General features: G+C 40.6%; 1 protein-coding gene across 2 annotated transcripts in view; it reads left to right on the top strand.

Annotated features, from left to right (window-relative positions):
* shisa6 (shisa family member 6) overlaps window positions 1–14,891 on the top strand; it is a 404,397-nt gene that overhangs the window by 93,844 nt on the left and 295,662 nt on the right. For both annotated transcript variants that reach the window (XM_033044070.1, XM_033044071.1), the window contains exon 3: window positions 9,237–9,347. In XM_033044070.1, coding sequence (XP_032899961.1) covers window positions 9,237–9,347 — 111 coding nt within the window. The remainder of the gene's footprint in view (window positions 1–9,236; window positions 9,348–14,891) is intronic.

A 14,891-nucleotide genomic window follows, 5' to 3' on the forward strand; every position in this document is an offset into this window, starting at 1 on the left:
ACGAGGTTGTGTGAACCTTCGAAGTAAATCCAATACCAATTAGTCATCCCTGCATAAACCATATTGAGGAATAATAGAGAGCAAGGATTTCCCTTAGATAGACACAAAATGCTGGAGTAACTCAGCGGGACAGGCAGCATCTCTGGGGAGAAGGAATGGTTGACGTTTCTCTCCAGAGATGTTGCCTGTGCCGCTGAGGTACTCCAGCACTTTGTGTCTTTCTTCAGTTTAAACCAGTATCTGCAGTTCCTTCCAACACATATGATGTTTGATTTGGGGGTATTAGCTACAGGTAGCGGTTGGACAGACTTGAATTGTTTTCTCTCGAGGTTATGGGAGACCTGATAGAAGGCATAGATAGGGTGGAGTTTAAGAATCATTTTTTCCCAGTATGGAGACATCAAATACCAGAGGGCATAGCTTTAAGGTGTGAGAGGCAAAGGTTAAAGCAAGACAAGTTTTTTACACAGAGGGTGGTGAGTGACTGGAACAGGGTGCCAGGAGTAGTGGTTGAAGCAGACACGTCACTGGCATTTAAACGATTTTTGTTTCGGCATATGGATATGGTGGGAATGGAGGGTTACATACAGATAGATAGAAATTATGTTGGCATGATGTTTGGCACAAACATTGTGGGCCGAAGAGCCAGTCTTTGTGATGCACTGTTCTATGTTCCATGTCTAAAATACTAATGAAGCTATCCTAAACTATTTAAAGTCATTTCCTCATCTGGTAATTTAAAGAAATAGACAAATTATGAAACTAGATTGAGGAAGATTAGTTTTAGGTGTCCGATCTCAGCAAAAACACCTTAGCTGTGTAGTTAGCTCACCAAAGGTCAATGCTGTTTAGTTGAGATGACAAAACCATCGCGACATGGCCGACTCGGATTAAATGGCTTATTAACGACTTCATAATTTTCATTGTTGGGCACAGGTTTTAAATGAAATTACATGAATAAAACTGTCTGACTCAGTGGATAAGTAGTGCTGTTTGCCCTGCCCTGATCCTCATTTGAGCAGGTATGCGCCTCACAGCTCAAAACCATCCATAATTTGGAAGTAATTAGGGCTAAATTAGAATTCACTCAGAGATGTCAGAAGAACAATTTGAGGAGAGGACATTCATCAAGATTTTGCAGATTTATATTATTTGCACTCTGCTCTAGTGGTTTATTATTATTTAATTATAAATGTCTGTATAAAGCACAACCTTCAACTCACAAGCAACCATTTTCCATTAGATAGACACAAAAAGCTGGAGTAACTCAGCGGGGACAGGCAGCGTCTCTGGAATGTTGCTTGTCCCGCTGAGTTACTCCAGCATTTAGCGTCTATTTTAGGTGTAAGCCAGCATCTGCAGATCCTTCCTACACATTTTCCATTAGATATGTATATATCTATATTACTAAAAGTCTGATCTTGACCACTTCTTGTTGTTCTGTATATTGATTTTAGAAAAAACGCTGCCACTTACGGCTGTGATTTTTTGGCCATCTTACTCAGAGTCCCCCTCCGCTGCGCAGCACAAGAGGATTTTTCCCATTGATTTAAAATAAAACAGTTATTAGTGTTTAAAAAATGTTGAGATTCTCTCTCCTGAAGGCCACGCCCCTTCCGGAGAGACTATAAAACCCGGAAGTGTTGAGTGCCTCAGTCAGTCTCTGCAAGATGAGGGAGCGAGAGGGTCACGTCTCTCAGTCTGAGCTGTGAATAACCCTGAACACATGTCTACTAAACTGTGAGTGTGGTTTTACTGACCTTGAGTGCCCATAATATGGTTTGAAAATGTAAATGTGGTTGGTTTGAAGTGAAGCACAGCAAATGGCTGTTGGTGGTGGTTGGTTTGAAGTGAAGCACAGCAAATGGCTGTTGGTGGTTGATTTGAAGTGAAGCACTGCAAATGGCTCTTGGTGGTGGTTGGGTAGAAGTGAAGCATTGCAAATGGCTTGGTGATGGAAACTTGACAACTTCCTGTTTGCACTGTATATTAATTTTAGATAAAATGCTACCATTTACGGCTGTAATTTTTGGCCATCTTACTCAGTCCCCCTCTGCTCATCAGGTGCAGAGAATTCTTCCCATCAATGAAAAATAAAAGTGTTATTAGTGTTTAAAAAAAATGCTGAAAATCTCTCTCCTGTCAATCACGCCATGAAGGCCACGCCCCTTCCAGTGGGAGCGTGGGAGGGTTTATAAAACCTAGAAGTGTAGGTGTGGCTCAGTCTCTGCACATTGGGGGAGGGAGAAGTCACGACTGAGCTGTGAATCAACTGAACACACGGAATGTCCAATGAACTGTGAGTGTGGTGTTTCTCTGGTGTTTTGTGTGGTTTTATGGTGGTTTCATGGTGGTTTCACTCTGCTTGAAATGGTATGAAACTGCATTTGAATGTGGTGGCCTTGCACCCTGCATGAAATGGTATGAAACTGCATTTGAATTTGGTGGCCTTGCACCCTGCATGAAATGGTATGAAACTGCATTTGAATTTGGTGGCCTTGCACCCTGCATGAAATGGTATGAAACTGCATTTGAATTTGGTGGACTTGCACCCTGCTTGAAGTGGTACGAAACTGCAATTGAATTTGGTGGCCTTTCACCCTGCTTGAAGTGGTCGGAAACCTACTTGAATTTGGTGGCCTTGCACCCTGTTTGAAATGGCATGAAACTGCACTTGCATTTGGTGGCTTACCACCAGTTTCCTACCACTTCAAGCAGGGTGCAAGGCCCCCAAATTCAAGTGCCGTTTCCGACCACTTCAAGCAGGGTGCAAGGCCACCACAATCAAATGCAGTTTCATACCATTTGCTTGAAGTGGTAAGAAACTGCACTTGAATTTGGTGGCCTTGCACCCTGCTTGAAATGGAATTTCAAGGAATAGCCGTGAGTCAACTGCCAGCCCACCAGCCGTGAGTGAGCTGCCAGCACATCAGGCTTGAGTGACTGAGCTGCCACCCCAAGAATCCATTTGGCCCACAATGTCCATACTAGCCCTCTGGAAACCAGTCCCTTCAGCCCACAACACCCATACTAGTGCTCCAGAAAGTGGAATTGGTGGAGAGGTGGAATATTGCATTGGGGGACCAGCCCTCCCGTGTGAACATGGGACCCAACAACATGCCTCAGACTCATATTCCTGCCCGTATCCATAAGCATTTTCTTTTTCTTCCATATTGTCAATGCCACTTGAGATTTACCATCTCTCAATCCTGATCACAGAGAGAGAAGACCTTCACTCCATTAGCCTTGCTTTAACCTAAATCTGGCTGGTGAAATCAGTCTGTTCCACTCCATTGCTTTATCTGCTCCTCCTTTAAGTGACATTCGCAACATTTACAATGTAAATTTGATCTGCACTGACAAGAAATGCTGAGGAATTTCACAGAGGAATTGCTTGTAGAATGTAAGGAATCTGCTTTAGGGATGTAATGTTGAGACTCTATTAAGCGCTGGTAAGGCCAAATTTGGAAGATTGTGGGCAACGTTGGGCACCATATCTGGGGAAGGATTTGCTGGCTCTGGAGAGGGTCCAGAGGAGGTTTACAAGAATGATCCCAGGAATGAGTAGATTAACGTATGATGAGCGTTTGTCAGCACTGGGCCTGTACTCGCTGGAGTTTAGAAGAATGAGGGGGGACTTAATTGAAACATACAGAATAGTGAAAGGCTTGAATAGAGTGGATGTTTCCACTAGTGGGAGAGTCTAGGACTAGAGGTCATAACCTCAGAATTATAGGACATTATTTTAGGAAAGAGATGAGGAGAAATATCTTTAGTCAGAGGGTGTTGAATCTGTGGAATTCTTTGCTGTGGAGGCCAAGTCAGTGGATATTTTTAAGGAAGAGATAGATAGATTCTTGATTGGTACAGGTGTCAGAGGTTATGGGGAGAAGGCCGGAGATTGGGTTTAGGAGGGAGAGATAGATCAGCCATGAATGAATGGCGGAGTGGACTTAATGGGTCAAATGGCCTAATACTACTCTATTCTTTATGACCTTATGACATGCTTTACTGTTTAGGTGAATTTGTTGTGATTGTGGATTTGCACAATACTGAATGTGAATTTGTACAATGGCGGTTCATCCTTCTCAAAGCAAGGGGATATATTTTCTCATTTTACTGCAAGGGCTCTGACTCATATTGGAAAACAGTTCTAGAGGCACCAATGCTTTCCCAAGTGATCATGTAACATCTGTGAAACTGGATGGTGAGAGCTGGGCTAGTCTCAAAGCTAGTCTCACTTGACATCCTCACAGATACATTGGCCAAATGGAAATGCAAGCAATGGGGAAAACTCACACAAACTTTTCCTTTCATTACACTGGCAATGTAGAGCCATTTGTAGCACTGGCCAATACACAATTGTTAAATTCACTGATGACCACTTTGCTGTACCATACAATGATTTAATCCACAATGGGGGAGAAGGCAGGCATGGGTTATTGATTGGGGATGATCAGCCATGATCACAATGAATGGCGGTGCTGGCCTCCTCGTGCACCTGTTTTCTATGTTTCCAATTAATATTAAATATAACTTGTAATATGTAGCCTAAATGCAGCCTAATTATTAGATAAGTTAAAAGATAATGGTAGGCAGACTCTGAACTTATCCAATTATTATTGTGTTCACCTCACACAGCAAATAGAGCTACTGTCGCAACAGTAGGATCCATCAATGATCGAGAGAGATCAAGAGAATGTTTGTTTGTCATATGCAACCACATGTGAAGCAGAACAATTAAATTCTTTCTTCCCTACTGCTGTACAGGCACATTGGACTCAACAACAACAATAGATATACAATAAAGTATCGTTGGACAGAAAACAATAATTCAACAAGCCAATACCAAATGTAAAACCAACAGTATTCTGTCCAGGATTGTATTTACTATCAAGCTACTTATCTTCATTCCCTTTTATGTCCTGGTGCTGATGCAATTATAGCTCAGCCACTGAGCTGGGAGGTTTACAGGGAAGACTCTCACTGCATCACTACAGTATGTAGTGAACCAACTTCTCAATCATTAACATGGCTTGAGTTTGTGACATGTTACTTGCACACTACCACTTTTACGATACAATACGATATGATTTAAAACTTTATTTATCCCAATAGGGGAATTGATCTGCCAACAGTCATATGACACAACAATATACATGAAACATGAAATTAAAGTGATGAGTGTAAAGTCCAATATTGGGGATGTGCAAAGATTGGGGAGTCCCATCTAACCACATTGGCCCATATCCCTCTATACCTTTCCTATCATGTACCTCTCCAAATATCTTTTAAATGTGTGAAAAAGTTGCCCCTCAGGTACCTATTACATTTTTACCCTCTCACCTTAAACCTATGTCCCCTGGTTGTGGATTCTCCAATTCTAGGCAAAAGACTGGTTATGCATTCTCCCTATCAATTTCCCTCATGATCTTACTCACCTCGACATGATCACCTCTCATCCTCCTGTGATGCAAGGAATAAAGTCTTGGCCTGCCCAACCTCTCCCTAACTTAGGCCCTCGCGTCCTGGATATATCCTCGTAAATCGTCTCTGCACTCTTCTCAGTTTAACCACATCCTGCCCCGGTTTGACTTCTCAAAATGGAATACCTTGCACTAATTTGCATTTAACCATTCATTAGCCCACTCTCCCAACTGATCAAGATCTTGCTGTAGTATTTGATGGCCAATTCCTGGCAGAGCTTTGAACAGAATGTGTGTTGTGATGGTCTAGCTATGGGCCTCTGCAATGATTTCTCTTGCCCAGTGGAGATGACTGGATTTTATTAGAGTTTAAGTGAGAGGTGACCAAAAAGAGATATTTAAAGTTTTATACCAATTAAATATAAGGATGTTTCCATGAGCATGAATCCAGTGTTAACGTTGATGTCAATAGGATAATCACAAATAAATTTAGCATAAAGTTCAGGAGAAACCATTTCACTTAGAGTGATTGAAATATGTGCTGTGGAACTGATTAGAGTGGGTGCATTGAGATAATTACATCAGGGAGAAAAGAATAGAAAGCTAATGGAATTAGTTGAAGTAAACTGGAAAGAGGCCGCTGGGTAGAATAAATAATGACATCAACCTATTCTGCGCCTGTGTGGCAACTTCTATGGAAATAATTTTTACAATGTTTCCGCAAACTATGACAGAATTTGTAGTGAAGAAACAACAACACCTGTAGAAATCACACATTGTCCATTTATCGATGAGCGTTCAATATTCATTATCGCAGCCACTTTATCAATAATTTGGGGAAGAAATATATATAAAGGGGTCTATTTCCTGATCATGCTCTCCCAATGAAACAGGGAACATGCAAGAAGAGTGGATGTGAAAATTGTTGTTCTACAGGCCAAATTTTCACCACTGCACATGAAGTGGACTCTGGGCCACTCACAGGCAGCACAGTGGTGCAGCGGTAGAGTTGCCACCTCACAGCGCCAGAGACCAGGGTTCGATCCTGACTGTGGGTGCTGTCTATACGGAGTTTGTACGTTCTCCCCGTGACCTTGTGGGTTTTCTCTGGGTTCTCCCGATTCATCCCACATTCCAAAGAAGTGAAGGTTTGCAGGTTAATTGGCTTGTGTGAAATGTCCTTAGTGTGTAGGAAAGAACTAGTGTACTGGTGATCATTGGTTGGTGTGGACTTGATGAACTGAAGGGCCTGTTTCCAGGCTGAAACCAGCCTTAAAATGCAGTCACACATATTGGAGCTAAATGTTGTGGAACAATTTGAAAAAAAAAATCTGTTTTTTTAAGTCACACTAATTAAGCATGCCACTGCCTTTTAAACATAAGATTTTAAAAGCACACAGGAGGATTCAATGTCTGCACTGTCCTTGGTGATAATTTGCAGATTTTTCTTCTTGGAAGTGTACATTATGTTTTAGGTCAATGGGTTTGTTATAGCTTGAGTACATTTAAAGCCTTTCATTAAAACCAAACTGGTAATAATTGATTGACACAAAAAGCTGGAGTAACTCAGCGGGACAGGCAGCATCTCTGGAGAGAAGGAATGGGTGACGTTTCGGGTTGAGACCCTTCTTCAGACCTAATTAGTAATAATTGATGTTCTTTGGGGACAGTGGGTGCAAGGTCCAAAGATATTTCCAATAAACTGAGTGGATATATTTAATTGTTCAAGACTGAGGTATTAAATATTTCTGCTATCCCAAAGTCAGGGAGATTATACATTTAGCATTATTTCAGTTGCTTGTCTTATACAGTAAGGACAATTGTTACATATCTGAAAAGGAAGTTGTGTAGAGCATGGTGTCATATAGCATAGAAGCAAGTTTGTCAGCTCTTCGAATCTGCAAGTATCCATTTACGCCTATACTGATCTGATATTATTCCACCCTATTGGCATGGTATAGAATGGCACTTTATTTGTCCCATGTGAAGTTCATTTTTGTATATAGTTCTGTACCAGTACCACTATACGTAAACACTTAGATGCATATTAGATAAGCATCTCAGATTCAATACAAGTGTATACTAGTTGTACACTGAGACAGTATACAGCGCCACCAGTTTGGCGCCATTTTCAAGTCCCAGTTGGTGTAAGTACAGGGAGGGTTCTCAAAACGTTGCAGACACTTCTGGTGTGAAATGAGAAGAGAAACTGCTTGGGACAGTATAGGGTTAGCATGGATGCACAGCAATTAGCACAGCTGCCTCACTGTTCTAGAGACCAAGGTTGGACCCAGGTGTGTGTGCACATACAGGTTCCCTTCAGGTGGTCTGCTAACCTTCAAAGGCAATAGACAATAGACAATAGGTGCAGGAGTAGGCCATTCAGCCCTTCAAGCCAGCACCGCCATTCAATGTGATCATGGCTGATCATCCACAATCAGTACCCCTTTCCTGCCTTCTCCCCTGACTCTGCTATCTTCAAGAGCCCTATCTAGCTCTCTTGAAAGTATCCAGAGAACCGGCCTCCACCACCCTCGGAGGCAGAGAATTCCACAGACTCACAACTCTGTGTGAAAAAGTGTTTCCTCATCTCCATTCTAAATGGCTTACCCCTTATTTTTAAACTGTGGCCCCTGGTTCTGAACTCCCCCCAACATCGGGAACATGTTTCCTGCCTCTAGCGTGTCCAAATCCTTAATAATCTAAAATGTTTCAATAAGATATCCTCTCATCCTTCTAAATTCCAGAATATACAAGTCCAGCCGCTCTATTCAGTCAGCATATGACAGTCCCACCATCCGGGGAATGAACCTTGTGAACCTACGCTGCACTCTCTCAATAGTATGCTTGTTGGTAGTGTAATTACTCATCTTGCAGGCAGGTGGCAGAAAATTAAAGGGGGCATTAATGAGGTCGGGAGAGGGAACACTAGGATTAGATCATTTAGGTGTTTGTTGGTTAGTATGAAATTGGTGGGCCAAGAAGTCTGCCTCCATGCTGATGGCTCTCTGATCCAGAAGGCCTTGCACAATCTGTAGAAAGAGAAGCAAGTTTCAGCTCTGTGTCCCTTTGTCCTGAAATGTTTGTCATTCCAGTAGTGTGAAGCATATTGGTCCACAGTGTACTTGGGTTGTATAATAGATAACTACATTCTGTGCATTGACAGCCAAACGTGAATTATATATGTGTGAAAAACCAGCTCATAAATGCTTTAGTTTAGTTTAGAGATACAGGACGGAAACAGGCCCTTCAGCCCACCGGGTCCGCACCGACCACCGATCCCGGCACATTAACGCTATCCTACACCCACTCGGGACAATTTTTACATTTACCAAGTCAATTAATCTACAACCCTGTACATCTTTGGAGTGTGGGTCTGAGTGGTAACGTTTTCACATAAAGGGTGGTGGGTGTATGGAACAAGCTGCCAGAGGAGGTAATTGAGGCAGGGACTATCCCAACGTTTAAGGAACAGTTAGACAGGTACATGGGTAGGTCAGGTTTGGAGGGATATGGACCAAATGCGGGCAGGTGGGACTAGTGTAGCTGGGACATGTTGGACAGTGTGGGCAAGTTGGGCCGAGGGGCCTGTTTCCACGATGTACCACTCTATGACTATGTTTCACTGTTTTGCTTGGGGATGCCTTATCAATGCAAAGGCATCCACGTTTTCGACTAAAAAAAATATGCGGTATAAATAAGTAATGATTTATAGTTACTGTTTACAAATTCATGCAGGTGGCAGTTACTTCAAGACTTTGCCACAGCTAATAGAGTGGAAATTGTGAATGCTGTTCCTCTTGCTAACAGGGCTCTACGGGAAGGATTCAGGCACCAGCCATGGCTATCGCAGCGGAGGACCTGACCTGCACAACTTCATCTCTTCAGGATTTGTGACACTAGGGCGAGGACATCTCAAGGGTACAGTAGAAACTGCTTCTTTGCAAAAACCATTTCATACTTATAATCGTCAGTCCAAAAGCTCCAACGATGCAATGCTTGTGTGCCCATTAGAAGGGAAGGGAATTTTAGTGTAGTCTGTTGGCGATGCAGGACGACTAAATCTGAATACCTACTCGGTAATAAATCTAATTCAGCTCCTTGTGTGGTGATTGTAGAGCATGTTTCGTAATAATCCTGGGCATTGCATCAATAAGCCCGTGCAAAAGGGAAACAATGTTGTGCAGCGTCTTGCAGTACTGCAGTATCATGAAGCAATGTTGTTATCTGTTTGTATTAAAGCTGATCTGTTGATGCTAAAATATTGTAAATGCTATGTTACACTGTCAGGTAATAAATATATTTGTTAATCATATACAAAGAGAAAGGCACAAGGACTTCCTGCTATCAGGAACGGATGGCTGACCCAAGACAGGCACTTTTAAAAATAATTCTAGATGTACTTTTATGTCTCCTTGTTGTGGACCACAGTTGTTAAAAAAACATTAAGGCAGAAATCCCAAAGGGAAACTCATGCTACCCGACATTACCACCCCATTCAGAAACTGGAAGTTTAATCTGCTCTAGTCTGCTTCTGAAGTATGATTGTTTGTACAATAGATGTTGCTCCAATTGCAGATTTTTTTAAATGTCTGATCATTTCTATTCCCCAAGTTGATATATAGCTGCTGTCTCCCTGCACCTCCCTGCATTCCCTAGTCCCTTCTATCCATAAACTAGTGCATCCTATTCCTTATATCTACCATCTCCAGTGGTCTCCAGATAATTTTACCTTCCCCTGAATTCATCTTATCTAGTGATAATCCACTTATTTCTTCTATACCTACTCCCCTGTAATGCCGACACTGAACCATCGTAATCCTGGATATATTTCCCCAAAATCGATGGGGTGACATGAAAGTCAATATCTACACTGAACCAAAAATGAAAATGATTAGCAGGGAATTAATTAGCATAAGGAATTGATTTTTTTTTCTCCAAATAAGGTTGTTTCTATTCCAAGTGACAACGACTTATTATCATCCGCTAGTTCACAAACTATATAAATAAAATAGGTCACCCAGATGTTTTTTTCCAAATGGCTCCTCATGTAAATGGTCCAAAGTTCAATCAATCAATCAATCAGCATTTAAATGTGGTGTGCTTGCTGAGGTAAAAAAGTTCAATGCCTTGTGGTTTCTACATTTATTGAGACCTTGTAGACTAATATCGTCAAATATTCTGTGCTTGGTTGCCATCAATGAATCTTCCTCTTGCCCTTTGGGTCACCGTTTTACAGATGACGTTGCTGTGTTGATGAAACCGATTTTCCCAAAAGAGTTTTTATGAGCTGTTTAAATGTCTATTAGTGCTGTGATTTGCTTGATTAATTGTGGTCACAGTGAATGGACAATTAATTAAAGGCAGAAGCCCAGGTTTTCATTTTACTTCTGCCCTTTGCAGTATTAATCTTGCACCCTTATCAATTCTAACACAGCGTTAGTCTTCCATGTTAAACGCTGGGTACCACGACGTAAACACCTTGTGAGTGAACGTTTCAGAATTACTCGTCATCCATTATAGATTTTAAAAATTGGCAAGGCAGAAGTGTGATTTGTAGATCTGAAAAAGACTTCAAAAATATATAGTTCACTGCACTGTCACATTGATTTTCCTTCACACCAATGTTCATTAGTCTTCAATGGGTAGAGGACAATGAGCATTAAAATACTCCTACTTTCACAATGCAGTTTTTCTCAGTTCCAATAAAACACATTTGACATCTGCAAAACATCATTCTGAAGAAGCAGAAACGATTTCTTGATCACTGGGATGGAACTCAGAAATGTACTTATTCTGGCTGTCTGATGTGAAATTGGCTTTCCATATTCTGCATCTTCCAATGCAAAAGGATCTGTATGTGCAGAGACTTTTAAACTGCATGTTGAGGGATATATATTAATATAGATGGCGCTGGTCACAACCGATCAGTTCTTTGCAGGGAAAGTGAAAACACTAATCAAAATCGTGGCATCTCAACTGTTCCTATTCTGGTACCATATCAAAATTGTGTCATTTATATCTGTATCTAAACTGATAGCAAATCAAAATTGTGCCATTTATATCTGTCCAGGGTTAGCAGGTTGGAATTTCACATCAACATTCTTACAAATTGTTCATTGTGAATGTAATTTTCCCTGCAAGTGGAATACAGCATCCGTTTGAAAGCACTTGCCACGGCCACAGTAAGGAATTAGCGAGAGCAGTCATTAATCAGAACACTTGAAATGTCGGAGCATTTACTTTAGCAAGCACAATGTGTCAATAAACTGCTGGGGTGTAGGTGCCACGAGCAAATCCATTCATTGACTGTCTTCAGATCCCGAGGACAGCAACGGAGATTGGCAAGGATCTAGCTATGAGGTGTCTGAAAAATGTCTCAAATCCCAATCTTGCTAGATGAAACATGGGTCCCAGTCTGTTAGGGTAATCAAATGAGATCATTTGTTATGCATTTACCATATTTAAATTGGGACAGTGGGAAGAGAGGACGAGAAAAAGAAACAGGTTAAAACAAAAGGAAAGTAAAGGTTAGAGAATGAGTATAGAGTATTTAGAGTATGAATAATGCTCAATTGAAATGAAAAAATAAGATTGAGAAAGGACATAAGAAAAACGAAGTTAAGAATGTACAACTAGCTTTGTGATGGTTGAGTGACGTTGTTGAGAGGTTATCATTACCCAAGAGAAGTAAATAAAGTGTTTCTTCACTGATGAGATTGTGTTTGATGATGGACATACTTGCCTGTTAAACATTGTTGTGCACAATACTGTTTACAGGGAGGAGGCAACTAAACCAGCTTCTTATCCTCACTATGTTAATTCAGTGCGCAATTTAGTCATGCAGTGACCATATTTGATGATTGATATGTTGATTAACTAACCTTAATGTTCTGACTTCAGTGCTACTAGCAGTGTGAATGCTATCTAAAGATAGAGTCATAGAGGCAGTGAAAGATACAGCATGGAAACATACACTTGGTCCACTGGTTTGACATTAAACATCACACACTCATCTTTACACTAATCCCATTGTATCTTCCCGCTCTGCTGGAAGTGTGCATATGTGAGCAATAAACACTGGCTACTTTGGAAGCACTGACGTCAGTAGTGGTGCCCCAACATTACTTTGTTTAAAGCTTATTAATCAGAACCATAACAATTAAATCTGATCTCTGGATGGCTAAATCACACAAGGATAAGCATGGGCATTCTGGTCATATTTTGCAATCCAAAAAGCCCTCGGCTCCTATTATCAAAATGTGTAAGTATAAAAGTCCCATATACAAGTAAATACTGCATCTCTCTATCGATGGAACTGCATTTTGGCAAAGGATCAGCAAAGAAGGAAAGAAAGAAGAACTGTGATACAATGGTATGGATATTCCAATCTAAGCAAGAATACCCTTGAAGTTTTTTTAATATCTTTTCACCTCAACCATTAATTGTTCAGCTACCGAGTCATCACCTCAGAGGCAACATTGTATTTCAACCAAACTTTCTAATAGATAGATAGATATAATTTATTTGCCACACAACCAGGGTTGGTGGAAATTTGGGTTGTTCCAGTTTGGATTATGTTATTAATTATATCAGCGATCTGCCGTCTGGATTTGATGGAGTTAGTTTATTGATCGTTGCCAATAATCAAATAAATCAGACAGCAAAGGCACAAACATGCAATTGTCTATTAACATTAAAGTCAGAGTAAGTTGCAGTAAAACTAAAGAAAGCGTTGGTAAGTTATCAATGCGTGAGGCAAATTGATTACAAATGATTTCCGATTAATTCATCTGTCAGTTGATTACAAACTCACAATGGAGATCGACGTCACTGCTTAATAAATGTAGATGATCTGGGAACCTCCAATCACCTCTTTTTGCAAGAAAGGTATCCAGCAACCAATCACTCCTGGTTTTCTGCTGAAAGATGTTGTCCTCGTGTGTTCAACCATTTGCAATTTTTCCTTTGCTGATCCTCCTGATTGCTCTTCACCCAGGCAAGTGCAAAAGATCAACGGCCATATTCTTCGGATTTAATGAATAGTGGGCTGGCACAAATCGATGCTGTAATATGTAGCACCAATTCATATCACAGGTTCCTCGTGTTTGATTTATTTACAGTGGGTGATTCACAATGGGTGTGGTCTAGAACATTTTTGCAGCTTCTCTCATCACTATACACTTCTCCTGAAGGATTAAGCTGCGTCAATGCCTTTCTTTGTGTGCATGCCCAAATACATCGACACTGGACAATAAGCTCTAAAACTACAAATAATATTACAAAAAAAAAACCTAAACATCAAAGACTGAAATTTGGTGACAAAATTAGCAAATTGTATAAACTTAATTTCCTAAGACCGTCTAATTCCATTGATTTGCTTGTGTGACCTGTATATTAGAACTATTCTCTCATTTTCCATAATTCAGCTCCCATGGGGATGTGGGTACAATTGATGATCTCTCAATCAACTAAACAATAGTTTCTAGATGCATCAAGTTGTGCATTCCGTATCTAGTTTTCAGCTCTTTGTTCCCAAGCATGTGACACAGGTCCAACTATACAGGACATATTTGTTAATGGTACATCAGCTTTGATAGTGCTCTATCCACGTGGCCATCATCTCACTCTATAGGCTTGAATGGTTACACAGCATTTGCAATTACTTTTCCCACTAATCAGTCCAAATGGAGACTTTGTTTTGATTGTGCATAAGGCAGTTCTGAGAACTTCTCTTCCCTTTTGTGACTCTGATCTCATGGGATATTTCTGCACGAGCAGGTTTTAGCAAACCACCAAATGGTATTTTCTGTAATTGGATTTGGTGGAAGATTTCCAGAATTGAAAAAAAACACAAGAGGGAGAGAAATATATGTAGCTAGTTGATAGTTCTAGCAAGGAGCTGAACTGATGACGAAAGGTGATTCATTATGGAATTGAAATGCTTACGCAAAGGTTTCATTTAAAATAAATAGTAATAGCTATAAATGATCACAGGTGAAAGAGGACATAGGAAGTGATGCCCCCAGTTAAAGCATAACGTAACGAACACATGATTGAATTCTCAGTAACCCCTCTTTTTGTAATTACAGTAACATATTATACCATTCATAAATAGTATCATTAGGCTCTCTTGTAACATAATTATCACTTTTAATTAGTTATCATTAGCGAAACAAACAAATATGCCGCAGAGCACTTTGCTCATCCTTGCGTCGAGGTACGTAAGACATGGGACCTTATCCATTGCCATTGAATAGACTTCAGATAGAGGTCAATGAAACATGTAAAGGAAAATAAGGTTTCATATGAAGAAGAACAGCATCATCATGCATTCAATCGCTTGACGTAGAAATTCAAGGATTTTCTCATTAAGTCAATCAACAATAATATGCAAAGGCACTGGCTTATTTCATCACAATCCTGCAAATGAATCTTTGTATCTTTGTGGACATTTTGCAAGTT

The sequence above is a fragment of the Amblyraja radiata genome, chromosome 26 (assembly GCF_010909765.2).
Source record: "Amblyraja radiata isolate CabotCenter1 chromosome 26, sAmbRad1.1.pri, whole genome shotgun sequence".
NCBI classification, from domain to species: domain Eukaryota; kingdom Metazoa; phylum Chordata; class Chondrichthyes; order Rajiformes; family Rajidae; genus Amblyraja; species Amblyraja radiata.